Here is a 27,287-nt window from a genome sequence, read left to right on the forward strand (position 1 = left end):
GAGAGACCATCCATACAAACCGACCGCTCACGTCCCAGAGCTGTTCATGCCTTCCTTAAACGGCTCCAGCTACCGACTTCGACACCGCCACGAGTAACGTTAGAGCGACTTTAAAAAAACAACCGACGGGAACGCACGGCACCGAATCTGTCGACCAATCGTTCTGTGAGGATTTTTTTTGTTGCGCGCGAAAAGAGGAGGAGTCTGTTTGTAAGCGAAAGGGGAGAGCAGTCGGTCGAGTCCGCGAAGGCACAACTACTCAGTCGCTGTGGTACAACTCACTAGTTTCCCTGTGAATGCTTAAACCGGTGGACTTTTACCACATCAAGAGCGCAACGTGTTGTCGCGTGCAGAAGATTTGAACAGCGGCAGCAGCAGCAGCAGGAGGAGGAGGAGGAGGAGGAGACGGTCTGCGGAAGCTCGAGACTGAAAATCGCGGCAACGTTGCTTTGGCGACGCGAAGAGTCGGTGAGTCGTGGTATTGCAACTAGCATGCCAGCTAAGCAGCTTTCACTTGCCTTTTATATTTAAGGGGAATAGATAATATGCTGATTGGAACTTGGGCTTATGAATATGAACATTTCGTCTTAAATTACAAATTTGTATCAGTTTTTGGTACATGGGGTGTATTTTACAATGGTTGGGATTGTAGCGGGTGTTAGCATAAGTTATGTTAGCGTAAGTTGGGTTAGCGAGCGCTCGCTTAGATACTAGTTTCATGGATAAAAGGCTACATCAATGACATTTTAACAATGGCAATGTTCTTTTATTTTTACTTAAAAGTTATTTTTTTTTGTTTTTACTTGGGGGAGTTTCTATTGTGTGAAAGCAGTCTCGCGTGTTTTGCAATCGCGTTATTTGCTTTCATCACATTTTTGAATTCTGATTAACATCATAATAAATATAACATTATGGGTTTTTTTTCTAATTACACGAGTAATATGTCTTCTTTTATTTCTTTAAATTAACTGTCTTTAACACATAGCTAACAGTAAAGCGTGCCGCTAAGCTGTGGTTACTTAATTGAAGAACTCTTGTACACAAATACACTCAAGTATATGAACAAGAAGAAACATGTGACCCAGTATGAGACACCCTCACACCATTTATGCTACCCGTAGTCTGACACAAGCTATCAAACATTATTTTAGATTAAGTAACTTCCCTATTTAGCAACAAAAGAATGTACGTCTGCGTGTTTGATCCTCACTAAAGTCCACTGAATCCACTATTGGTACTAAAACAGGCAACACACCCAGCACACTGCAGAGGGGAGAGTTTGAAGGATAGGCAATAAGGAAGACATTTTAAAGAGAAGTTGTCTACCTCGGGATAATAAGTTGGAACTAGAAAATAATAGTGTTTTAGCTTTGCCATCCTAATTGTTGTCCTTTGTAGAGCTTTAATGAAGAGTTTATGGCCTCCTTTTAAAAAATCCTATCATTTGATATAGATATTAGAGAGTATCGCCAAATTGAAAGTCAACACTAAATTGAGGTCTCAACAGCACATAATACAAAATGGGCTGAAGAGGAAACTGCTGCATTACCTAAAGGGTGCAGTTAAACCCCCCTCTTTGTCTAAAGTGGTACAGCCCAGTAATTTTCCATGCACCACACTGTCCTAGGATGTGGGTGTGGCTTAATGTCAATGGCAGTTTTTCCTCATTGCCCAGTCACGTGGGCTTCTAAAAGAGACAAACATCTGCAACTTTTTTTCCATTTTGGTGAAGTAATGTATAGATAAGTGACCAACTGATTGTTTGAACCATAAGTCATCCACAGTTTGGGGAATTTGTCAGTCTGCAGACTGTTTCATCATATTCATGTTTTTTAAAAATGACCCAGTTTTGTCCTTAAAGTAAGCTTTTTTTTCAGGTTTGCTTTTACCTTTTGGGAACATGGTACATTCCTGTCTCTGGTTTCCCCTCCCCCACCTCACCCAGTGGCAGTGCTCACATGGTGCACTTGTAATTCATTGTCTGTTTTTTTCTGCTGAAGAGGAAGCAGTCTTGAAAGGCTCCTCCTACATTTTTTAAAGAAGCTTTCTTGTAGATGTTAGAAGGCTAAATATGATCACCATTTGTCTAAAACAACCAATGGAAATTTCCTATTAATCGCACAACTGCTGCAGCAATTTTGCAGGGCTAGCTACATTCAAATTGATACTACATTAGAATGGAGGAACATTTGAGGTTCTTTCTGGCTTTAGTTTAAAAATGAGAACTCCAAATGTCCTTCATGTGGAGAAAAAAGAGGACTTTGTGCCTTTCAGTGGCACATTTCTCAGTCCTAGTTTATTCAGGTCTGGAGCCAAATGAAAGTGAGTGATGTGCAGCTGCTGGCTCATGAGCCACCATAGGTCCACGGAAAAGCTACATATATTTGTCTCTGTATTATCGGTAATACATGTCAGTGAATTCAACCACACAAATAAGATGGATGTGAATGTTAACATTTGCTCACATTAGGCAGTATTAAAAAGGGGAGAGTAACACTTTTCGTTCCAGCTGAGGTCTGTCACTGTTAATTCGATCATTGGTAGACGTTAGAGAGCAAATGGTTATCTTGCCAGATGTTTCGTAACTTCTACTATTCAAAAATGTTCCCACGTCACGTTTGAGAAATCGGCCAATTCATATGACTAGAAAAGAGCTAACATCTGTGAACATGCCACTGCAGGTATTGACGCTTATTCTGTCGTATTAATTATTCATAAATTCCAAAGTGTAAATAAAATGCAACTTAAACACTTATTCAGCAGTATTCTGTCAAGATGATAATGTGTGAATGCAAGTAGACATTCAATGTAATACATGTATAAACAGAAAGTCTTCGCATGTGATTAAAATGTCAACCCAGTCCAATTTTTTTTGACGATATAGATTTGACCCAAATTTACATACAGAATTCATTTAGTTAGATTTGTTTTTCTGTACTGTAAATATATCTGCAGTTTGTGTGTCTCCCATCTTAAAGAAAACGGGAGCCTTTCTGCTTAATTTCAATGACATTTTTACGGTTCAGGAGTGATAGAAGGTTCCAATCCTACATTTTTCATATTGTTGATGGAAAAGACCATACCTAAAATTTCTCTTGTTGTTTTTACATTTTTCAAACCATGCCAAGTCAATTAGAACCAGTTTCATCCAGTTACAGCCGGTTTCTTTGCTTCAGGCTGTAAATGAGAGTGATAAGGAATATGATCTTGGTTCAGTCTCAAAATACCCCGGTGTTTGTTATTCATTTATATGTTGCAATGCTGATAATTAGAATGAATGGCTTGTTTAAAATGACTACTTTGATTTTCAATCATAAGCCATAATAAATTAGTCAAGAACTTGTGTTCCTATTTTAGGGGAGCCCTATTATAAAATGTTATCCATATTTGTGATTTCTATGGAGTACACTGGTGCATACTATATACATGCAACACACTGACAATTCAATCATGTCATCATAATGTTTGAAAAGGATTTGCTTCAATAAAACCCCACTCCAAAATGTTGCACTCATTTGCCATTTTGAAAGATGTTTATTTTTTATTTTTTTTAGCGTGTAAAAGTTTATTGAGAGCTTTGTACAGCTGTAGACGGCTCACATACATGTTCAGGCTTGCACGTACATACACCTAGGCTGTGTCTCCTCCCACTCCCATTGCCTTGTGTATTGTGTGTCAGGGTGTCTGCTTTCGCCGTGGGAACCCACTGCCTGAATTTCGTAGCGCTAAACCAATCCCTTCTGCGCAATATTGCCCTGGTTAGTCCCTTTAAAACATGCACCGTGCCATGTAAATGGAAAGTTAACATGTGGCTCACATGTCTGAATCAGGGCCCAAGTCCTGGCAGCTACCTCATGTCTGAAACATTTCTCAATTGGCATTGCATTGACATATAGAACACAGCAGGGCAAGGTAAAACATGCAGAGAAAGAAACGCACATCATCTTGTTCGCCTTACCAAGAGCACGCTATAAACTACTACTCAGTCATTGTCTCATTTTTGCATAAAGGGAATCAAATCTGTTTCATAAATCACTGCGAATGAGCCTGTTTTAAGTCTTTAAATGGAAGTTGTTTTCCTCTTGCAGTGTGAGGAAAAAGAAGGAAAAAAAACATCCACATACAACCACAGCATTAATCAGGAGACTCCCTCCTCGTCATTTCAGTTTCTACTAATGCAAACTGATTAAATGAATATCAGTCATTTTTGATTACAGCATTTGAGTGAATACGGATTTAACAAGTTAGCATCTTGTCATTCTATGCATGTGTGCTGTTGGTCTTTTTAATATAAGTAGTTGATTTGTGTATATAATAGATGATGAAAATGTTCAGGATTCACTGTGAGAAGAGAAGGGGTGTGCTTCATGCTCACAATGGTGATTATCACTTCAACAAAATAAGATTTGAAATATGCCATTGATGCAGTCTTAGGTAAATACATTTTCGTTTTAAAAGGAAAACGATCTAGCTAGGCACAAGCCTTCTAGAAATAATCTAGGTCCATGCTAACATGACTGAAAACGCACATCACATGTCCATTCACAAACACTGGGCGTGGGCATGCTGGTGTGAGCATGAAGTAGATTGGTGTACTCAACGGCTGATTGCCTAGTTAATGCCTCCGGACTCGCCGTTTGCAAATCGCTCAAATAATAGCTTGCCTCCTGCTAGGCAGCAGTAGTATTGTAAAATGCAAAATGTAACTGCACAACAGCTGCTCGCATAGACAACAAGGTCCGCAGCGCCAGTAGTTTGTTACACATGTTGAATTAACCCCTGGTAGTCGCACAGCTGAGGGCGTGCCGGATCGGGGAAGGACTCGTTACAGATAAGACCCAATCAAGAAGCGAACGTGGGTTTCTGCCCAGTTGTTTTCAACGGTCTCTGTTTCTGCCCGTCCAGACAAAAAATGCAATCCCAATCACTAAGGAGGCATTAGCCGCTTTTGCAAACATCTCCGTTTTAGGGTTTCTTACATGCCAGAGTAGTATTGATGCTAGGCAAAAACACAGCAAAAGTTACATTTTGAAACATATTTGTGTGGATGTAGTGAGGTTGCTCAGCAAAGAGCAGTGTACAAAACATTCAGGTCGATGCCTCTCATTTTTTATGCTAAGTGGCACGTTCACCAATTACAATGATGGGTTGGCTTTTTGTGCTCTCTGCAGCCAGTTTGTTTTTTACCAAAGATTATTTGTGAGGGAAGAACTCTAAAAACGTTGAGAAAACCGATACTTCGTTAGCAGAATTTTGGCATTGACTTGTTAAGGTGACGGTAATTACTTTTCTACAGTACTGCAGGTATCGTAGGTATCGTCAGGGCTCAAGACTCACGGTGTCCCATCGTCCCGGGGACGATATAAAAATGTGTTTGGGACACAGTGATCTCATTATTGACATGTTTAAGTCAAGTATATTTTCCCCGAGTAATGCTACATTGTGAACAACAAATCCACATTGAAATCGGCAGTACGAGACCAGTTAACATTACCGGTTAGCAGCCCATAGGCAGCCCAGTTCTTTATGGAGCCAATGTTAACGGGAGGTGCTATAGATATACATTATGATACATTCTGTAAAAATGTGTATTGGCGATGGTAAATTCCAACTTTTTCATTACATGTTTAATTCTAATCTTGTAAAATGTAAGTTTTTTTCGAGAAACTTTGAATAACTACAGTTGTTTGAAGGAGATGTTTTCACGGTAATATAAAGTAGATAACATAGAGGGAATCATGAACTGTTTAACAAAACATGCAAACGGTAATCACAGAATGTATTTTCTAAGTACATGGGATTGCTTTACTTTAGTTTTTTACCGTGGTATCGAGAATCGTGGAATTTCACAGGCATTGGTATCGACCACTACATTTCTGGTATGCTAACAACCCTACTCGAAAAACTACAATCTACAATCACAAGTGATTTATAGTTCCAACAACTCCAACAGAGGGGTATCGTCTCTATTTAAACGATATAGCTGATCACGTCAATGTAAATTTCAGAAGTCGCATCTTCCCAGCTAATCATTCATTCATATATGAATAATTGTTTATAGATTTATAGTCTTCAGTATTTGAATCGAGAAGAACCCAAAACAACAGAACCTTGTTTAAAGGATGTCTGCATTGTTTGGTGAAATTGTTTTTACGGTACTGTTTGTGCAGTCTGAGTTTTTTTCGTCCCAAACACCAGCTGTACCGACAGTTCAGATATTAGGTGTAAGCTAGCTAGCAACACACGGCCCTGTGTGTGTGTGTGTGTGTGTGTGTGTGTAGTTTGTATGTATGTATAGTAAATACTTTGCTATTGTGGTCTCTAAAATTTGCTTTGCTTTCCGTCTTCAGTGTGCCGATTTCTATGCCTTTTGTTGACTTGTATTTGTGATGATGGTCTTGAGGCATATGCAAAACAGCTGCCGGTATGGGCTCTTCCAGGCTGCAGCACACTGCCTCCCAGATCAGGATGTAAATGTTGGTTTCTGAAAGAAACAAATGGTCGGACACAGCCCCCAGTAATCGGATAGGTGTGGGAGGAGTGTCTCTCGTTTAAAGTTACAACTCAGCTAGTAGACCAGTAGAAAGATTCACGCTTTTAGCAAAGCAGAATAAACTGCTATTGAGGACAGGAGTACTTTGCTGTCTTCACTCACAATTGTCATGCCTGAGTGGAGGGTTTCAATGTGGATCGCAGGTAGGAAGGAGCAGTTCCGTTTACTTCCCTGTAGGCTAGCACCAGTATTAAACTGGATATGAGCTGCAACAGGGAGCCAGTGTTGCAAACCGAGAAGTGGAGTGGGAAAACTTTTTTAGGTTGAAGTCAAGATGGGTGGCAGCAATCTGGACATGCCGCTAGTGATAGTTTGGACCAGAAGCGTAAGGATGGAGTTGCAGATGTCCATTTGGGGTCGACCAACCACGGAACCATCGGACATCGGTCTGACAACCGATAAGCTTCTAAGAGCAAGGGGCTATGTATCTGGGGATCTGGTGTAGCCAGCGGATATCCGGGCTAAAGGTGCGTTCACACCAAACGCGATGAACGCGGCGCGATTACATACAAAGTCTATGTACAGACGCGATGGCGCGATAGCGCGGCGCGTTTCGTGCGTTTGACGCGTCAAAACGCCGAATCGCCCCAAACGCAGAAGTTGAAATATTTGAACTTCTGCGAAAAAATTGCGTGACCCTGCAGCGCGATAGCCAATCAGCGTTGAGTTGCTCTCCCCGTCATCAGTGAAGTCCTGCCGTTGCTAAATCAAAAAAAATGGAGGACAAGCTGATAGTCGCGGTTTGTGGCATCCCTGAGTTCTATGATACGTCCTCATATCTGTACCGCGAACGTTTGAGGGACTTCCACAACAAGTACAAAGCCGCAATTGTCCTTATTCCTTTCATGGTTGATTGCGGAAAGAAATAACGGAAAGAAATAGCGGACAGTTGGCTTCCAGGTCGATACGCCCCCTTTCTGGCGCGTCCAGCGCGATGGACGCGATGCACGCGAATGAACACAAATAGTCCCCGGTGATGCCAGCAGCGCAATGGACGCGATTCGCGCCGCGTTCATCGCGTTTGGTGTGAACGTAGCTTAAGACTTTTCCGTGATGTTAACAGTCCAATTAGCTATTTGAGATGCGTTGAGTTGACACGACATATACCACCGGATTGTTTCAAAATTAGCCAGTTTACAAGCCAGTTTAAAATCAATACAACGCAAAACCATTGTCATTCGTGATAGGGTCAAACCCAGTTTATTGTCCAAGTTGGTGTCACCAATGGTGATAGAGAGGTCTCGGCAGGCAAGCAGACTGCAGAAGCCAGCTGCTATTTTGGAAATAGGAGGCGGTGGCAGACGGGGGCCGGGAGAACACAGCAGCACGAAAGTGAGTCGGGATTTCAGATCAGACCAGGGAGCCTGCAGTTGTGGCGGCCCTCCGCAGCAACAGCATATGTCAATATGTAGTTTAAATGTGTGTAAATGTTTAACCGAGTAGTATTTCTGGTGCCGACTAGCAAGGGAAGCAACGTTTAATCGACTAGATGACCAATCGCGCACATCCCTAGGAGGAACACAAGCTCCATTTTGTTCAGGCGGCGCCTCAGCATCAACTCCTAGAGAACTACAAGCAAGGCACTAATCCGAGAGAGCGATGCCATCTGTGATCGATTAACTAGCACATGGTAGCGGCAGAACGCTGTCAGGGAGTGGATGTAGACTCTGCTCAGCCTCGGGCCTTGGTGCCCTGCTGCACTCCACTCACCCAAATTAGCAAATGCTAATGAACGAATAGTTGACTATTCGGGTCCAGACCTACTCTACACATTGCGCATATCAATGAAGGAATGCACCCGCTTACATGCAAAAATGTACTTCAAATATATTTCAAAATCGCCAGCTAGCAACGTTGGAGACTGTGCGTTACTTTTTATTGATGGTTATTGGTCATAATTTAGGGAACTTCGACTGTCGATCAAAACAAATAATGGCCAATAGCATTGCTTTTACATTGCTGTTGCAAGCCATTTTTAAGATGTGTAGCCTTTGTCATTTATACGCTAACCTTACTTGGCAAAGCGAGTCGGGTGAAACATCTGATGAGCTTGTGGAGCGAGGGTGCATGAGCAGCCACGCGACTAAATGTAAATAACGAGGAAAAATGCAGACGTGGAGCTATTGTTGTTGCTCTGCTGTTGAATGAGGAGGAGGGGGAAATTATATAGTGCATGGTAATTAAAAACCGCCCACATCAACCTTTGTCTGCCTTTGTCCGTTCCTACCACATCTATTGGCATCAAAACAGGAAGTCAGTGGTAAAGTAGTAAAGCCCGCCTCTTACTCGATTGGAATGGCTGACTGGGCAAAGTGTGACATTGACGAGCGCTGTGAAAAGTTTTATGGGCGTCTGAAAAAACAAAAACACTAGAAAAACGGGATGCGCGGTGTAAGAGGAGAGCAAATACAGTTAAACAAATTCCAATGTTTTGGATTAGTCTGTTGAAGCTAACTAGTGTTAACGTTAACGTAACGGCTACAAGAAAGATCACAAATGTAACTGAAAGGTCGCATTGAAGTTGGTTTTATGAATATTTAAAACTTTGTATTTGTTTAAATAACTAATGATTGTTTCTGTTATTATGTAGAACACGGTAATTCCACAATACACAGAGATATAAGATAAATCGGTAGAAATTAACATTGCAGGTTAAATACAAAATACAAGAACACAGTTTGTTACTCAAGAGCTCTAAACAGCAGGGAGACAAGCAGCAGTATTAAAAAACAACAACTAAACAGAGTAACATGGTCCAGACAAAGTCAGCCGTGTTCATGATTAAAGGGATTTTGTTCTGCTGTGGCTGCGTACACAGCAGCAGCAGCCATTTTGTGTTGTAGCATTCACCGCAAGCTATCTATCAAAGGGATTGGAGTGGGGATGGGGAAAGTGTGGAGTAGCTAGCTTGTTGACTGATTCAAATCACTTAGCTCAGGGACTGTTAGGAGAACTAGACTTCACCAAGAGTGCTTTCCTGTTCCACATCGGCTAATTTAGTCCTGGACGTCTAAACACTCCGTTTGAATCGTTTGGGGAGCTTTGAGTTTGTCGTTCACCTCTCTAGCTCCCTCCCTCGTTGGTGAGAACACCCTTCTGCTGCAATGGTTCAGTCCGTGCTTGGCTGTAAAACTCCAGACTGGAGCCGACTGCTGGTGTGGGGGAGGGGTGTTGGCGCTCTGTGTAAAGGCTGTGGACTTCAGCTCTGACTGCGTGGTGCTAGCTATAGCTTATGGGATGTGATTTTACTTGTAGTTACTCCAAAGATTGTCTTTAGGTCTTCAAAGTTGTATCAGAAAAAGGGGAGGGAGAAACTGCATGCAGATACTTCAGTTCTGCAATTCACCAAAAGTATTTTTATTACTCTGTCTTCAGGAAACCTGGGTTACTTTTATTTTGTAGTTGGTGTTTTTTTTGTTTATTCTGTGGTTTGCCCATCAACATTTATTGGCTTTTTAGTGTAGCCATGACAGGAGCCTTCCTCAGCAGCGCCAAAGAATAATCACCATGTGCTTTCTCGATTCACGTGGAAACCCCTGGTTTGCCCCCCCCCCCCATCATATTTTTCTTCCCTCTTTTCCTTCTTCCCCCGCTCTTGCTAGTCTCCACTTGTTCAAAAGAAAAAAAGAAAAAAATCCTGCGTACAATGTTGAGGCAATGGTCTAAAGAGCAGTGCTGTTGCATTTTTGCTGAACAGGTTAACCTGGTTTCATAAACAACTTTCTTTTGGAATGTTTTGGAACATTCTGTCCATTTGTCATTTCTAAACCTAAAACACTGAGATGTCACAGAGTCTTAAGTAAATGCAACCGATTATTTTTGCTTCTAGGATTAATTGCTGCGTCTTTTATTGGAATCAAAATTGTCACCGATATGTAGAAAATAGTATTTGAAACTAGTATAACATTTGAAGAAAAGATGCCCTCTTTGGATGGATTGAAAACGAGAAACAAAGAAGCATACATGAAGGAATGGACTCTGGTTTCCTGCTTGTCGAAAAGCAGCAAACATAAGTTTCTCTGCAGGCCACGAGTGACATTGATATGAAGTGCATCGTGAGCTAATGAAATGGAAGCGATTACACTTCACCAGGATATTCAAATGCATGATTAATATTTATTTTTTACCGGGGAGTTAACTTTGTTTGTTTGTGTGTGTGTGTATGGCGATTGTTGATGATTATGCTACAGGTCCAGCCTGCATTGTTGACTCAGCATATTTAGAATCACAGTTAAAATCCTGTAACGGTTCACGTTTCTCTCCGAAATCAAACTATTAGTATCTTTTTATGTACAGCCCTGAAAATGCCGATATCACCACCGTATCTACTCATTCATTTAGGCTAATGGTTTTAAATGAATCGGTCATACTCATTGTGGGACTTCACATGTGAGTGCATCCATCCATCAGCACACTTTCTATACCTCTCACCCTGGAGACTGGAGCCTCTCCTGGGCATGGATCGGCTGAGAGGCCGTGTCCACCTGACTCGCTCGCGTGTGTCTCGACTGTGATCGTAAACTACATTTCCCAGAAAAAAAAGAAACCATTTCTTGATTACACAATCACTGCTTGTAACCAGGAGGTTCAGGGTGTAATCAGTCAGCAAGGGGATATCAATGGAGACTGGTGTGACCGTTTTAGAGAAACAGCCTGAACAGTTGATGTACAATAAGTCAGTGTTACAGAAATAAAAATAAAAGGGATTTGATGCTCCAAATAGGAAATACAACCAGCAACTTAACAGCACACAAAGTAAGTGAATGTGATACTGTGTGAGTTGCTTTAGCGCTTCGCAAGCAGTTGGAATAAAGCGAAGCCCAGATCGGTGTGAGAGCCTCATAAACTGGCTACCTTGTGTAGAAAGGTGCGAAATTAGCTTTTGTTTCATTTATCTAAATATTCCACAGCTGAAATGTTATGTGCCAGTGAGAGGTCTGCACACAGGAATGACTTTAAAATGACGTGGTGCTGATGTCGCAACAGGACAAGATGTTGTGCTAGATACAGCAGGCTCGGAGGGCTCTGTGTGGCTGCGCACGGCAGACCAGGTGGCCATTTTGAGTTTCAGTGAATCCAGATGCAGGCAGCGAGGGTGGGGGAGGGGAAGACTGCGCACAGTGCGCAGTAATGTTGGAATGCAGACTCTGCTCTCACTGGCTGACATCTTTTTTTTCCACTCAGTGTTTAGCCTCCATAGAAAATGTCTAAAATTGTATTGTTTACACTTATTTAGTTATTTTTACATCCTCTGTGACTGACGGTTGGAGACAGCAAAGTGTGAGCTTTACTGGCATATCGGTTGAAGCACCAACTGCAGCCCGGAGGAGGAAAAAGCATTATTTTATTACCCAGTTATCTAGACCTAGGTCCATAAAACATTTAGCACAACAACTCAGAACTATGAGAGGTGACAAAGTGGGAACTTATCGGTTTAGCTCTTCAGTCATAGTTTAGGGTGTTGCACTCTGAACCAGGATATAGAGGTGATCATAATGACTAAAGTCATTAAATCCCATTTGCTCTTTTAGAAATAAGTTTTTGTTCAGGTTTCCCTCAAGACCCATGAATGAGTATGGAGATTTCTGCAGATACTGTGCTTTTTTTTTTAGGAGGCGGGGTCTGTTATCGGATCTGCTGAAGCCTGTGTTCAGCATGCTGCTCGCAGCGCAGCGCTGGTGGCCATTTTGTGTTTCTGCAGTAGCAGAAAGGTGCCCGGTCGAAGAACGCAGGTTTTGTTTGCTCTCACAGCAGGGCTTTTGATGTAGGACAGAAGGCAAATGGCAGGTCATTGTAATGAATGAATCACACATTACTACTTCTGCTACTCCAACAGTGCATTTCCTCTGTTTTGAGTCTCAAAGACAAAACTGGAAATTGCTCCAAAAAACAATTTTGTGAAGAAAAAAACAAAACACCGGTGATAACTTCAGGTAGAGAAGTAAAAGTGCACCAAGTCAATTTCTCAGTTTTCAGGCGGGTGTTCTTCGTTCCTCTTGAGTAAAGAAGCACCCCCGTGCTGGAATGGTTCAGTCCTCCCTGCTGTGGGAGAGGCCGGGCAGTTAGAGGCTGCTTACTGAGTCAAGCTGTGCTCTCATTTGTTAGCTGTGCGCAGCTAGCTAACTGTGTGGCTATAAAGCGACATTTCTTGCTTGTAAATGAAGAATTATAAACAACAACAACAACAAAAATACTACAGTAGATATTACTGAAATGATCTTTCAATCTCCGATGCGGTAGTTGTAGTCAACCATGAGAAGTAGTTGTATTCATATTTCAGAGGAAACATACTTATTTGGTTTATATCGAGTTGTTTAAAGACAATAAGCTAAAAAAAAAAACAGCGGTAATGATTCACTTTTCGGCGTGAAAATTGCGTGAAAATGTAACTCCTTGGCTTCATTAAGCAAACCTTCAACTGCACTTTGTTCGATTACTTGAATACTTGATCGTTTTTCCTCTTTTGTTTTCCAATGCCCCACCCCCACTCACCCCCCCCCCCCCCTCAGAATGGTTCAGTCCGTGTTTGGCTTGGAGAGGCTGAGAGCGAGGGAAGGAAGGAGTGAGAGAGAGTGAGAGTGAGAGAGAGAGAGAGAGAGCGAGAGAGAGAGAGAGAGAGAGTGTGTGCGTGTGTGCGTGGGATAGAGAGAGAGACGGGGGAGGGTGGGTGCAGCTGCCTCTGGGTTGAGTGTGCTGTGGGTGTGTAATTTAGCGCTGGCTGTGCGCGGCTAGCTAGGCTCTGACTTAAGTGCACGTTGTGCTGCATTGTCATGCAAAAGTGGCTCCAATTGTTTTGAATGTGCTTTACCGGTTATTGTTTGATGGCACATATACTGAGAGGTTTTTACTGTTTGGTACAGCATCGTTACCACAGATATATATATATATATATATATATATATATATATATATATATATATATATATATATATATATATATATATATATATATATATATATATATATATAAAAATATGCTATGGGATCCTTAGCATTTCTAGGGTTTAAAACAAACAGGGTTTAACTAGTGATAGTTAGTTAGTGTTTAACTATAATATAATGCTAACTGTGCAATGTATCCCATCAAGGCCTGATAACCCAGCTTCTGTCAAACGCAGCATTTACTAATGTTTAGATTGCTTATTACTTTTCTTTTCATCTCTGCTGTTTAACAGCAGAATTTCGTTAGCCTTTAGCATGATCTATAAGAGAGTGGATCTGTGAGATCACGTTACATCCTGTGTAAGCTCTGGGTCATTGGAGGGATAGTAGTTGGCTGAGGCGAACATGCTCGTACTACCTCGAGTGACCATGTCGTCATACGAATGCAGTTGAGACAAAATCTATCAAAGATTCAGAGGCAATATGCATTTCACTGAAATGGGCAAATTTATCGCTGTGTCAGGGTTTCCTATTTTTCTCTTTTGTTGGACTGTGAAAATAAACTGTTGTAGCACCAGAAGCCATCTTAAAACAATGACATGGAAATGATGGATTATACACAGTTTTATTGTTTAACCTGCGACACACTCAGAATACTAAACTCCAGTATTTTTTCTGTGTAACACTGTTGTCCTTGGCTTTCTATTCTTTGCTTATGGTGTTATTTTAGAAAGGAGAGTCCCCCCCCCCCCCTGTCCTTTGTCAGAATGGTTTAGTCCGGGCTGGCTGTAGATTTCCATACTGTGGACTAGTTTGTGCTAGAGTTGGGGGATGGGTGTTGCTAAGCAACAGTCTGTACTTCCCCTCTGTCTGCTGTGCGCTGCTAGCTAGTGTTGGTAATGACAATCACCTTCAAGTGTTGTAGACACAAGATCTGATTTGTATTTGTGTACCTGCAAATATACCATGCACTTGATTTAGTCATCAGGAAGGGGGAAAAATATCTTTTTATTTTTGTGATTCATTAGATGCATTATTGCAGACTGCTGTGTCAGGAGCTTTGACCTGACTTTCCCTTTTTTAAAGGGTTCAATGAATACCCATTATAGGCTCATATAGGCCTCACACCCTTTCTAGTACATACCCCTGCAAGTGACAAGATGGTCTAGTCCTAAGTGAGCCCCTCCTCCTTTCTTTTATGTTCTCCTGCTGGCCTCAGCCTGCTGCCACAATCAACAAATACGTGGAAGGCCTCAATCCCACACATGCTGCTAAAGGTTGCTATGTCTTTGTTTTTAAAGCATGTTTGACATTTCTCTCTGTCATAAATCTAACTCTGTGTTTGTCTTTGCAGCTTCACACTCTGCTCGCGGTTAGCTCTTGATACTTGTAGAGAGTGCTATGCTAGTTGAGGAAGGTCAAGTTTTGGGATTGTTGTTTGTTTGTTTGTGTTGTTGTTTGACAGGAAACATGACTCTCCGACATTCTTCCGATGTCGGGGAGTTTGCTGTAAATTGTCACTAACGTAGCTAACATCGGGAGAGACATGTTTGTCCCTGCCATAGCGTGCGCGACACCAGGCCCATGCATACACCGTTTGTTCCTGGTTGCGCGCACATCTTTGGCCTCAGTAACGGAAGTTGAGTCATGCGCGTGCTGTGACCGTACCGTACACAAGTGACTGCACATGTATATATTCATAGCACTGTCAACACATTTGTAGTCGTGTGATCCAGCGCTAACAATCGTTAAGGTGGCCATTCATTTTTGTATTTACGCAGCAAGAGATCGCAATCGTTCAGATAGAAGTATATATATTTTTTAACAGGGTCCCATGGTGGGTCATGTGATGTTGTCATAGTCATAGTGCGTCTGCTAAAAATGGTGCTTGAATCATTACTTTTTTAGCCTAAAGCGGCCCTACTCGTGGCTCCTGTTGCTTTAACGCGGTTAACCCGCACACAGTTTAGTGTGTTGAGGAATAGGTTCCACTGTTTTTAATGGAGCTCATTGACGCGTTTTTGAAAGCTGGAGTAGCCCGAACTCAGCGGGATACAATAGACAACGGTTTGGAAATGGATCAGTAGCCGCATGTCAGAAAAAAGTGCTTTCATATATACCAGTCTAGTTTGTCAACCAGGGACGTACCGAGCAATAACTGGCATCGGAGATAAAGGATTCCTCATTAAAAGACGCGTATCAGAATCTGGGTGCTGGTCTGGGGCGTCAAACATCTTTTGGCATGTTGCATATGCGTGTTCAAGTTCGGTATCCCAGACTTTCCCATCTTCGTCTAAACGGCTTTGAATCACGTTTAGCAAGATGGCATACGGTTGAAATATGGTTCCGTCTTGTGATATATTTTTTTCTTCTTCTTTTGTCCTGAAGGAGAGTTTTGATGTTCCTCTTCACTGTTTGGAAGGAATGCCAAGTTTGTTGTTTGCTTGGCCTCACAGAGGCTCAAGCTTTGAGGAGTGCTTATTTGGAGACTTGAATGCCGGGTTAACACTTTGTGACGTTTGACCAGCAGCTCGGTGGCCCGTCACCTGGTGTTGCAACAGTGAGTTGCAGTGCAAAGTTCTGTTGAGAAGAAAACAGCTGTCAAAACCCAGAGAGAGAGACGGTGGACATCTCCTTGTCTGCTGTTGTTGACGCCTCCAGCCTCACACGAAGGCATATGTGAAAAATTCCTTCTCATGTTTGGTACCCTAGTTATCAAAGACACAGCAACAAACTCAGTCTTGTTTCATAACAATATCAAGATTTTGACATGAATGTTTAAAAGGCGCTGGAGTTTGTGCAAGCCCTCTCTGCTGTGCATTGAAATGGGAGCACGTTGAATTGTTGACTCCAGTTCAACGCGGTCCTTGCGTGTGATAAATTTGACCGGAGCTGCATGTTTTTTAAAAAGAAAAGAAAAACCAGAGTCACCATAGACGTCTATTTAATGTTTTGTGTCAGGAAACAAGCGTGACTTGCTTTACACCACATCATGTAGCGTAAATTCAGACCCATGCACTTTCAGTTTACCCTGGCTAACAGTACGCTTCTGAGTTTATCAAGCTTTCCTGAGAGGTCAGTCTGAATCTGTGTATCCATGCTGTTTAACTAAGCAAAGTAGGTTTTTCTCTTTCTTTTTTTTTTTTTTAAAACAACTTACTTGGCAGCAATGCCACACCCGGCATGTGAATACTCGTCGCACACGTGCAATGTGTGTTTTGCTGCATTTCTCTGAGTCCGGTTCAGCCGTGCACTCACTAAGGGAGAAGCACTATTTCTAAATATGGGCTTAAAAAAGGAGTTCTTCTACTTACCACAGTGCTTTTATGGTTAATGTACATATAATGTATAAACCCTTACAGGCTGTATATTAACACGGTCACGGCTGGGGATTAGCTATAGCATGTATTATAGGAGTTGGACAAATGGAGAAATAAACATTTTAATAATGTTTTGCTGTGACTCATATGACTTCTATATAGTCTGAAGCATCATGCTGAACAGAACGGTGATCTTCAGCAGGTGGTGCTGCAACCTAATATCTCTGATAGAGAATCTAGATCAGCTAGCTACCGAGAGCTCAGCCTGGCAGCAAAGAGCAGAGCTGACGGCCATTTTGAGTTCCTCACTGAATCCAGGCGCAGTGAGTGAGACCGTAGGGTGGGGGAGGGGGATCTCGTGCTCTGCGCAGTGTGCAATAACATTGGAATGTGAGGTACTTCCACCGCTCTTTATCTTTTTATTTGTCATCATTTGTTTATTTCTTGTGCTGCTTTTCTCGGGCTGCATTGGCAGCAGTTCTTCTTCAGGAGTTTATTATCATTGCAGGCAGCATGGTTGGTGGTGTGGAAGCAGAGTAGGAGTTGTGCAAGTACGGTTTGAGCTGTAGGCCCACACTAAGTCGGGATCGGTGCCCTTAGTGAAGTGCACTTTTTCCCTGCACATGTGACAACCTGCCAAGTGGCAAAATTGGGAAAAAAAGGAGCCGTTCAGGTGGCTCTGTCAGCTGCAGTCTAGCAGGCCGGCAATGCAGCAACGGTGAAGCTAACCAGCCTCACAGTGGAGAAGTGAAGCAGCTCGTTGCTCCCAGCAGATCAGCTACTTGAATGATGGCTGGTTTTGCGTTCTGAAACCGACTACATACAGTACCTACCATTTCAGTACGTCTGCGTTGTGTTTTGACATTAGGTGAGTCGACAGACTGATTGATCTCAGGAATAAAGGAATCCCTTGTGGCCGCACATTCTTGAGCTCATCCTCACTTAGACGCAGGTTGGGAACGTGTATGAAAGCCGCTTTCTTGCGGTTCCTCTCTCTGTCCGTTGTTCTGGCAAAAACATTCTCCCTGTTTTTCATTTTCTTTGTGTGATTGGTTAGAGTGTCACGTCTCTAATTGGGTTCTCTTAGCCTGCAAATAATTCACGAGTCAGCTTTTGTGCATCGACTTTAGTTTTAGAACGTATCCTGTTCTTAAGATTTGTTGGCAAAGAAAAGTAAAACTGGAGTAACGTTCAGATGTCTCAACATTCGCAGGAATCACGTCACCGTCCGATATATATATATATATATATATATATATATATATATATATATATATATATATATATATATATATATATATATATATATATATATATATACCGGCCTATTGTGTCCACAAGGGTGGTCCATGAAGTCTTAATAAATGTGAAGATACTTACTTGTCCTCAACATAATTGTTCCTCCAGTTTGATAAAAGTCGTAGCGACCCCACAAATCAATTTCTACTTGTGGTGCCACAGACTCAGTTTCAGCTCAAGGGATGCAGATAGACCACTTAATAATTCAGAGGAGCTACATTTAATACAACGTTGATGTCGTCCTCCTAGTTTGAAGCGGTAATATAGAGTTTGCTAAATTTCTAATCTCTTTCTCCCTCAGGTTGTCGAAGGATTCTGTGGTAAATCAATGACCAAGATCCTCTCGGGTTGAAGGTGAGTTATCCGTAGATAATCTATGTAGTGTGTGCGTCGCATGTTATTTAATATCGTAGCACTATTCTTGTTTGCTGCTGAATGTAAACTGAGAATTTTACTGCAGCACACAGCTTTAATGCATTTCAAATTATGTTTGACTCTCATTAAAAGAAGTTTAAATCCTCACACACACGTATGCATGTAAAATTGAATACACATGAAGTGAATGCATGTGAAATTAGACAACTAGCCTAAACACTAGAACGTGTGCCACAATCAGAGCTAAGTACGTAAAAAATCCTCCAGGTTTTGCATAACCTCCCTACTGCTGCCAACACAGCCTTGACTTGCCCGTTCTGATTCGCTGAGGCCTGAACCAATAGGATCGCGGGGGGGATGGGAGGAAGGTTTGGTTGCTGCTGTGAACTTCAATGTCATTTCTGTTCTCTGGATCAGGGCTTCTGTAAACATGAAGTCCATTGGTTGATCAGGAAATGAAGGAAAGTGGAATTTGTCCGAGCAGTTGAGAGTTTTTCTGAGGGACATGAAAAAGGCTCTCTGGCTTACTGAGCTGCAGCTTGACTGTTGTCCCTGTTGGACAGATACATCCATGTGTGATCGGGCAGTGAGGATCTGTCTGATTTTAGCTTGTCGAATTTGAGTAAAGAATCCGGCTGTCGGGGAACCGACCAGTTTGGTTTTGCAGATCTCTGTGACTGAAGAACCCTCTAGAAAAGAACAAACAGGAAAGCCACGGGGCCCCACAGTGACCTCTAGTGTTTGATCTGAAACCCTGCAGCCTTTTCTGTACCATGCAGTGCGTAAAGTCCAGGGCAGGCTCATAAGCGGGACAGACTGTGCTTTTACAGCAAACACTAAGGGGTCTGTGTTGATTTTTCACCACATTCATCCAGCCCGTTGATAACATCTGATCTCTCCTGCACAGGCAGCAATGGAAGTTGTTGTGACCGAGGAGAAGAAGAAGAAGATTTTCCGGGCCAGGAAAACCATGAAGATCAGCGACCGACAGCAACTGGAGAGCCTTCACAGCACTTTGTTGACAGCCACTCCGGGTGTGTCTGACGCGTCACCGCCGCCGCCCCTAGTGAACGGCACACACAGAGAGGACGGACCAAAAGTGGGGGACAAGGAGCAGAACAACGCCTCGGACTCAAACTCCGGGGAGGCGTCCCCCGCCTCCCCGGCTCCTTTCCTGTCCCTCAATCTGTCCCCGTCCCCGGCCTCTTCACATAGTCCAAAAGCGAAGGAAGAAACTCCTCCCACGTCGCCATTCCACTCTCTGAACTTTGAACTGAAAAAGATGGAGGGCGACGAGGAGGAGGAGGAGGAGGTTGTGGAGGTGAAGGAGAAGAAAGGCTCACCGGTGTCTTCATCAAAGGAGTCTGTTACACCAGCATCAACAGAATCCAAGGAAAACCAGGAAAAAGACTCTGAGGTGACCCCAAAGACGGAAAAGAAAGAGGTGAATGCCCAGACTTTCTTAGGAAATAGTTCGTCACACCAGACTTTATCCTGAGTTAATGTTGAAGTGTGGATTAATTAATCAATGGTTCATTATGTTCTTCCCCAGGAGGACCAGACTACAACAGAGGACCCAGATGTGGATTTGTCAAAGAATTCTGTCAAAGGTTCGGCTCCATGTTCGCCCGTCCCCGCTCCGGGGTCTGGCTGCACAGAACCAATGGATACTGATAGTGGTACTACGAAGGCCAAGGACCCCGCGGCCTCCGCAGCCAAAATAAAAGATCAAAAGCCTTTTTGCCCCAAATCTTCCTCTGTTCCTTCTCCCTCCTCGTCTCATCCAGCGTCCTCTTCTAAGGATGCGAAACAAGACAAGGAAATCAAAGGGGACATAAAAGAAGAGGGTGTGAAGAAAGGATCAATCAGTGAGGAAAAGATGGAGGTGGACTCGACCAAAAAGAAAAAGACTTTAGTTGGACAAACAAAAAAGACATCTCGGCCATCTTCCACTCCACCATCTAATACAGGTATGAGAGAGTGAAAACCAAAGGAAATGAACCAAAAGCAGAGATATTAGATACGTCATTCAATATTATATCAAAGCAGAGCTTTAGGTTTCTGTTCTCTAGTTGAGCCAACGTAGACCGGAAATGGGAGACTATGGGATTTTATTACAGAGACTCTGCTTGTAATTATCGGGTGTATTACATGTTAATGAGATGTCATTTAAATGAGTTCTCGAACAATGTCTCTTTGTTAGACCCTCCCTGCTTTGACCTTTTAAACGCCCACACTGTTAAAAAAGGCTTTCTGTCATAGATTTGTAGTCTTCAGTGATGTCACACAGACTTGTGACTTACTTCCTTTGACTTGTAATATCGAGCCGCGCTTTAAGATTCTACAGCGGAAGCAGATCGAATGGTAGAGGTATTACAAACACCTTCATGTTCTGTTTAACAGTTTAACATTACTTGTTCTCTGATAGAGGCCCGGTTTTTCATTGCTTCCACATCCAATGGTTTAGTTTAAACGGAATTGGACTTGGATCTCCAAAGATTGTCAAGTATATAGTGAGACATCAATGTGTAGTAAAACACAAGGAATCCTTCACATCTATTCGTGTTGTTTATGAAATCTGTTTTGCATGTTGTGTTCTTATCCTGCTTCAACAGAGAGTGACGCACAGACCGAGCCTCCACAGAACAGTGCCAGCGAGCATTTTATGCATACAAGGTACTAGTCTGCGTTTGTGTTTTGTTTCCCAAGTAGTGCAGGAGGAGAAGGGCTCCACGTCGGGACTGAAGCGTACTTTATCAGAGGGTTTCGAAAAAGACGGACAAACCATAAAAAGAGAGGGGAAGAGGGCCAAGGTGGAGCACCAGGAGCTGGAGGCGCAACTGGAATTTAAATTTACCGCGAAAGCCGGCGATCCCCACAAACTTGAAAAGGTTCGTACATGCATCTATGCGCTAACTCGACTCTGCTTTGATTCCAATGGGTCTTTCATGACTTTGACCTTTTTTACGTTCCTTCTCAGATTGTGCAACAGATGGTTGATGAACGGCTGAGGGCCCTGGAGCTGACCAATTTTGACAAACATTTCCAAGACCTCAAGGACAGAGTAGACAAGCTTGAGGGTACCAATAAACGCCAAAACGCCATCCTCACACTCCAAGTAAGTAGACGGTCCCACTCACAGATGCTCTCTTTGTTCCCGATTAGTACTATGGAGGTACTGAGCTGCTAGAATTCACTTCTTTCTCTTTCTCTCTCCCGTTCTCGCCCGTTTGTTTAGGCCAGGATAAACCGCCTAACAAAGAAGTTTGGAGAGGCCAATCAGGCGTCGGAGAACAAAAGGAAACAGGAGGTAAGAGATGTCTTTCATTTTGTTGCACGCTAGAATCCTTTGCACCTGGTATGGAGGCGATTGTGTCTGTAGATGTTCTGACAGCATGCTGTCTTGATTTCAGCAGGCCCTTGCTGCCGTTGCTGCTGCTTCCGCAGCCGCAGCCGCCGCCGCCACTGCTGCCGCCGCCGCCACCGCTGCCGCCAAGCCCCCAAACAGCCCTCAAGTTCAACGGTAAGTGTGTCCATGCACAGAGCTATTTCTCCTCCAAGTCTTTGGCAGCCATACTACATATGTGTTAACTTATGTATATAGAAATTATGTTTTGTTATTGGAAGTGATTTTTTTTATTTTATTTTATATTTTAAATCTCAGTGCCAGCTCACAACCATTTCATCCCTCTGACGAAATATTTAGATGAATCAAAACTCCCCGCATAGATGTGTTGAAACATGTTATCTTTGAATCATACAGCAGTCTGTGCACTTAGGTATTTTGTGTGAACATAATTTGGCCTTTGTATGAACGTGACAATACCGGACTGAAGCCCGTACTTCACACGGAGCCGTTCACAGCGAGAGTAGTTGACATTGTCCCAGGCTGCTATCTGTAGTCCCCAGAGACTGAATTCACAATAAAGAATCCCTACATCCTCCAAATCCATACCGTTTTGGGAACCCAAGATTCCAAGTCCCCTGTGCGGGTTGTCGGGATCAACTTAAAAAATAAAAAAAAACTCTTTACCTTCCAAATAGTTCTTAAGACTGGTTTGGAATAAACAAACATACACACGCGCGCGTCAGTCTGTGTTTCACACCTGCAAAGTAACCCCCCTGCGCGGGTCCAGGTCTTGAGTCTTGTGACGTTCTACAATGTGAAGCCGTTTCCTCAGGCAGTGCAGAGTGAGGTTAAAACTGCACCTCTCCTCCCAACAGCGTGCTCCGTCGGCAGACGGTAGCGCCGCAGCCGGAGGTGCACAGAGAGCGAGTGGCGCCCTCTGTCGGTAAGACTCCCGCACTGTCTGTCAAGAAGGAGGAGGGAATGGAGGAGGAGGAGGAGGAGGAGGAGGAAGAGGACAAAGATATGTCGCGTCACATTGCCATGGCGAAAAAGCTGGCCGAATACAACGAAGGCAAATGCCGGGCGGACGTTAAACTGCGCCCAATCACGTCCAACTTGGAGAAAGGGCTGTACCACAACTGCAAGAGGAGCTCAGGGAATCCCAGACCCGACCGCTACGCGTCGTATTTATTCCGCTACCTAGTCCCATACGACGTCTACTGCGACTGGGTGGCGAAGGTCAATTATGTGGGATTAATGGGCAAGGAGGCTCTGCCCGCCAACCTGAGGAGGACAATGAGGATGTACATAGAGCGCAGGTTCCCTGTGATGTCCTGTGACGGCTGGAGAGAGATCCGCGACGTCATCAACGAAATACTGCGAGTGAAAAGGAGGCCAGAATTCTTTTGCGAATATGGCACCAGAAATTCTGCGTTATGAGGAACAGAAGCACACTGGGACAATTGTCATTATGCAACATTGCATTGAGATTTTTCGTCAGCGTTTATCCAAATTTATTTCAAATTGAAAACGGCATATTCCTCGGCATCGCACTTGAAAACTGTACTTGCAGTCCATACTGATGAATGCTTTAATGAAAAGACGGACATTTAGTTTAATTATTAGTTGGAATCTCCCCAGCAGTTGTTCAAATATGACGTCTATGATGTACCAAATTGAATAAAATGAAATCCTCGTACCGCATTCTCTCGTCTTCCTTAAATGGATGAAAACTGCTCTAAGCATAAGCAATCTTTCTGAACAGGCCAGTCCGTACTTCCATGGAGATAAAGCAGGTTGCAGCAAGCGTTTCTTCGTCCAGCACACTTGGTAAGTAGCAGGATTTCCTTTATGCTGGATGTTGTGTTTGTATTTTCCTTTATGATTGGATTAACCGGAGCCACAATGGTTAGCAGTGTCACCTCCCAAAAATGTTTTCATTCAAAAACAATTAGAATCGTGGCTCAGATTCTTCTCGCCTGGACTTCGCATGTTTTCCATGTGGTTCAGTCTGGATGCGGTAGTTTCCTTCCACAGTGCAAAGAACGTTTCTAAAGACCAAAACCAACAATGACTACCACTACCGTAAATACTCATTAGTGTACAGAATCGGCCTCCATCACTGTTTACTCTTGTTTGAGTAATGGTTGCAAAAAGTTTAGGTTTTCAGTTGGCATGAGTGGCGTGGAGCTGAGGGTCCAGAAAGTATTTAGAAATCGACTAACGCATTGTTGGTTTTGGTGTGGGACTTATTTACACAGAGAGACAAAGACTGCCAGCCGGATCCTTTAAGCGTCCTTGGGGCATGAGTGTGTGGTTGAATGTATGTGCTGTTTGCATGCTAGCAGTACCACAATGCATGGATATGATGGCGAGTAATCTGCTCCTGGTTTTCGCACCCTTTAGCCGACTTTAAGTGATAAGGAGCAGATGAGTAAAGGAGCACAAAATCTCAGTGTCACATTTTGAAACATTTCTCCTTTTTTTTTTTTCTTTTTTTTTCGCTCAGCAAATCCAGGCCTGTCAGCTCAGGTCTCAGGTCTGGCCCATACGCCCACCTCCACCACCATGGTGTCACATGCCCCCATCCTCCAGCTGATCACCACCACGTCGAACGCCGGCTCCAACTTGGCCACCGGCATCACCACTCAGAGCCCCACGGGCACGCTGCTGCTGAAGGCGACCGGCGGGGGCAGCTTGATGGCGGGGGGCCAGCCGCTCCTCATCCAGCTGCCGCTATCGATGACCAATGGCCAGGCAGGAACTCTGGTCAACATCCCCGTCTCCACGCTGTCCGCGGCCGGCTCGCTCGGCAAGGCCAAAACCACTACTTCCACCGCCACGTTTATACTCAAGCCTGCCCCCGCCATTACCACCTCGCCGCACTCGTCGCCGGTCGTCGCCACCGTCCAGGCGCTCCAGGCCGGCCAGATGTCCCCCGCCCAGTTCTCTCTCGCCCGTGCTGTGTACCAGGGCGGAGCTGGGGGGATAACTACACCCAACGCGGGGGTATCCGTGACCACGGCCAGGACGCCGGCTCAGTCCGTGTCTGTAGCGGGAGCTCTCTCCTCAGCCTCTTCGCCTGCAACCTCTGGACCTGCAGCAACAGGCTCCACCGCTCCAGGACCGCCACAGGGGACGTCTCTGACATCAAAGACAGGTGCGGTGGTACTTTGATTACCATGGCTGTTTTCTTTCGAGGTATTTAAAAAAACACTTGAAGTTCATTCGGCGAGTCCCAGAAATGTCAGAATGGGATGTAAAGACTCCTGGCTTTCCTTGTTGTGTAAGACACTTATGTGTTTTATTTTTGTTTAAACAGCAGTTGGCCTTTCTGTGTCGTATGTGCGTGTCATGTCACCGGTAACTTGTGTTGCCTGATCCATCTCTTGTCTTTGTTCTGCCAAAAGAATAGTCAAAAGTTGCTGTTTCTTTTCTTCTTATCTTTAAATTGTCTCAAAATTTATACTTTTTTTTTTCTCTCTTTTTCTCAGACAACCAAGCTACAGGATGTACTCCATCCAAAGCAGCTGCTCCAGGGGGACGACCCAAAGGCTCCGTCATCGATCTCACTGAGGACGATGATGATGTACAAGGTAAGGGTGATGGACACCTCTTACAATAAAACATACAATAAATTAGTTTTTTAATTCATACACTGTCATGCAAAGTAGTCTAATTATGTTCTACTTGCATGTTCCCCAGTGACAGGAGTGAAGAGCGCCACTGTCGCGGCTCCCTCACCCACCCAGCGACCGACCCCAGTCATCAGCATTCCCAACAGTAAGACCACGTCATACTGTGATATTGTAGACATGTGATATTGTGACAAACGCACAAACCAGTGCTCCTTTCTGGCTATTGGGCACTATCGTGATCAAATTGTTAAGTAGTTCTAAAAAGAATAAAGAAACACATTACTAAAGTGATAAGATGTGTATTTTAGATGTAAAACACAGTGTATGTGTGTGTAATTATTTTCATGTGCTCTGCCCTCAGGTGTGGCATCTAGGTCGTCCCCACAAAGCAATCAGAGCGCTTCCAGCAATCCTCAGTTGACGATCCACCACCGCCCCCCACAGGTGAGGGTTTAGAACTGCATCTTACATGTAACGCACAAATGGGATTTTTTATAATTTGTTTTACTTTAAAAGCTTCAATTCAAAGCTGTTTGGAATTTGTTTATCTCAGCATATGACCCGCCCCAGACCCTTTTGTCAATATCCATGATCTCTGGGCTTTTTATGTTTAGTAATCATAATTATATTTAGCCAACTTTGCTAGAGGAACAGCTCAGGACAACAGTTTTTGTCTTTCTTTTTTTTTCAGGATTCTCCGATGAAATCCCGCCCCGTAACCACTAGTACGCCGACCCGGGGCTCCAGCGTGGTGCTGCCCCCCCTCCCCGCTGCTCCCACACCGTCGCGACTCCCCCCCGAGGCCGAGCGGTCCTCGCCTCCTCAGCAGCCTCAGCTGAAGCTGGTGCCGAGTCAGACGGGCATAGTGCTGTCCTGGTGCGTCACAGAGACCGACCGCACCTGTGCGGCCGTAGAAAGCTATCACCTCTATGCCTTCCATCAAGACAACTCGAACAGCAGCGCGGCGCAGCAGCACTGGAAGAAGATCGGGGAGGTGAACGCCCTTCCTCTGCCCATGGCCTGTACGCTGACCCAGTTCCAGTCCGGCTCCACATATCATTTCGCCGTTCGAGCCAAAGACATCCACGGGCGCTTTGGCGCCTTCTGCGAACCTCAGTGCACCAATGTCATAAATTCCAGCTCCAGCTGAACAATAAAGGAGCGGCCAACCAATTTTGTTTGCATTTGAAAGTTTGTGACCGTTACTTTTTTGTGTTAGAAACTCGAGTATTGTGCATTGAACTCATACAGTATCTGTAAATATCTTTCTGCATAACAACTGGACTTCTGAATGGGTTAGAAAATCGAAGAGCGGCAAACGGTTGGTTTTGTCTGGTTAATGTTCGTGTTGTATTTTTTGTGACTCAAGCTGTTGTATATAATGATTACTTTGCCCCTCAACCAAGTCAGATATTTATGTGTTACTCTGACCTGGATGTCTTTGGCTTTACTTCAGAACAGGGGACAGGATCATCCGTGTAAACTCAGAATTGCACAGAAACGTATAAATATGTGGTAGAAACTGAATGATAACTTTTGTAAGTTTTGTCTGGCAACCAGACTTTGTCAAACACAATAAAAAGGTTCTTTTAAAGTCTTGGCGTATTCATTTTGTGACAATTTTCATCTTCTGTTTTATGGTTCATAGCTTTTCACTGCAAGTACAGACTAGCAGTCTACCACCTTGAATAACACAGAGCCCACATTGGCACTCTTGATAACAGCATACAGATGTCTGTGACAAAAGTCCCATGTTTGATGTTTCTAAATTTATGTACAGTACTTTGTACTCTGGTGGGCTGATCTGCTGTAGCTTTGGTCGACTCAAAAACCTGGTGCTATAAACACTTTAAAGGTTTGTTCGTTAACCA

General features: G+C 43.6%; 1 protein-coding gene across 5 annotated transcripts; it reads left to right on the forward strand.

The window, feature by feature from the left end:
* Positions 1 to 11: 11 nt before the first annotated feature.
* Positions 12 to 26,994, forward strand: atf7ip (activating transcription factor 7 interacting protein). Of its 5 annotated transcripts, none has more exons than XM_079160345.1 (14): positions 12 to 468; positions 18,356 to 18,408; positions 19,337 to 19,873; positions 19,982 to 20,399; positions 21,139 to 21,320; positions 21,410 to 21,547; positions 21,668 to 21,739; positions 21,843 to 21,952; positions 23,544 to 23,608; positions 24,288 to 24,938; positions 25,273 to 25,374; positions 25,484 to 25,561; positions 25,778 to 25,860; positions 26,108 to 26,994. In XM_079160345.1, the coding sequence occupies exons 3-14, from the start codon at positions 19,343 to 19,345 to the stop codon at positions 26,564 to 26,566; spliced, it is 2,889 nt and encodes a 962-aa protein (XP_079016471.1). In that variant the 5' UTR covers positions 12 to 468; positions 18,356 to 18,408; positions 19,337 to 19,342; the 3' UTR covers positions 26,567 to 26,994. The 5 variants fall into 5 exon arrangements, with proteins under 5 accessions (XP_079016471.1, XP_079016474.1, XP_079016473.1 ...); XM_079160348.1 differs by having other exon boundaries at positions 21,846 to 21,952; XM_079160347.1 differs by having other exon boundaries at positions 21,142 to 21,320.
* Positions 26,995 to 27,287: the final 293 nt, after the last annotated feature.

Source organism: Pholis gunnellus (genome assembly GCF_910591455.1).
Source record: "Pholis gunnellus genome assembly, chromosome: 5".
NCBI lineage: Eukaryota > Metazoa > Chordata > Actinopteri > Perciformes > Pholidae > Pholis > Pholis gunnellus.

Excerpts from the sequence above, each read along its gene's own strand:
- atf7ip (XM_079160345.1), top strand. The coding sequence starts at position 19,343 with ATGGAAGTTGTTGTGACCGAGGAGAAGAAGAAGAAGATTTTCCGGGCC. Across the intron at positions 21,953-23,543 it reads AACAGCCCTCAAGTTCAACG|GCCAGTCCGTACTTCCATGG; the intron begins GTAAGTGTGTCC and ends CTTTCTGAACAG. Across the intron at positions 23,609-24,287 it reads TTCTTCGTCCAGCACACTTG|CAAATCCAGGCCTGTCAGCT; the intron begins GTAAGTAGCAGG and ends TTTTTCGCTCAG.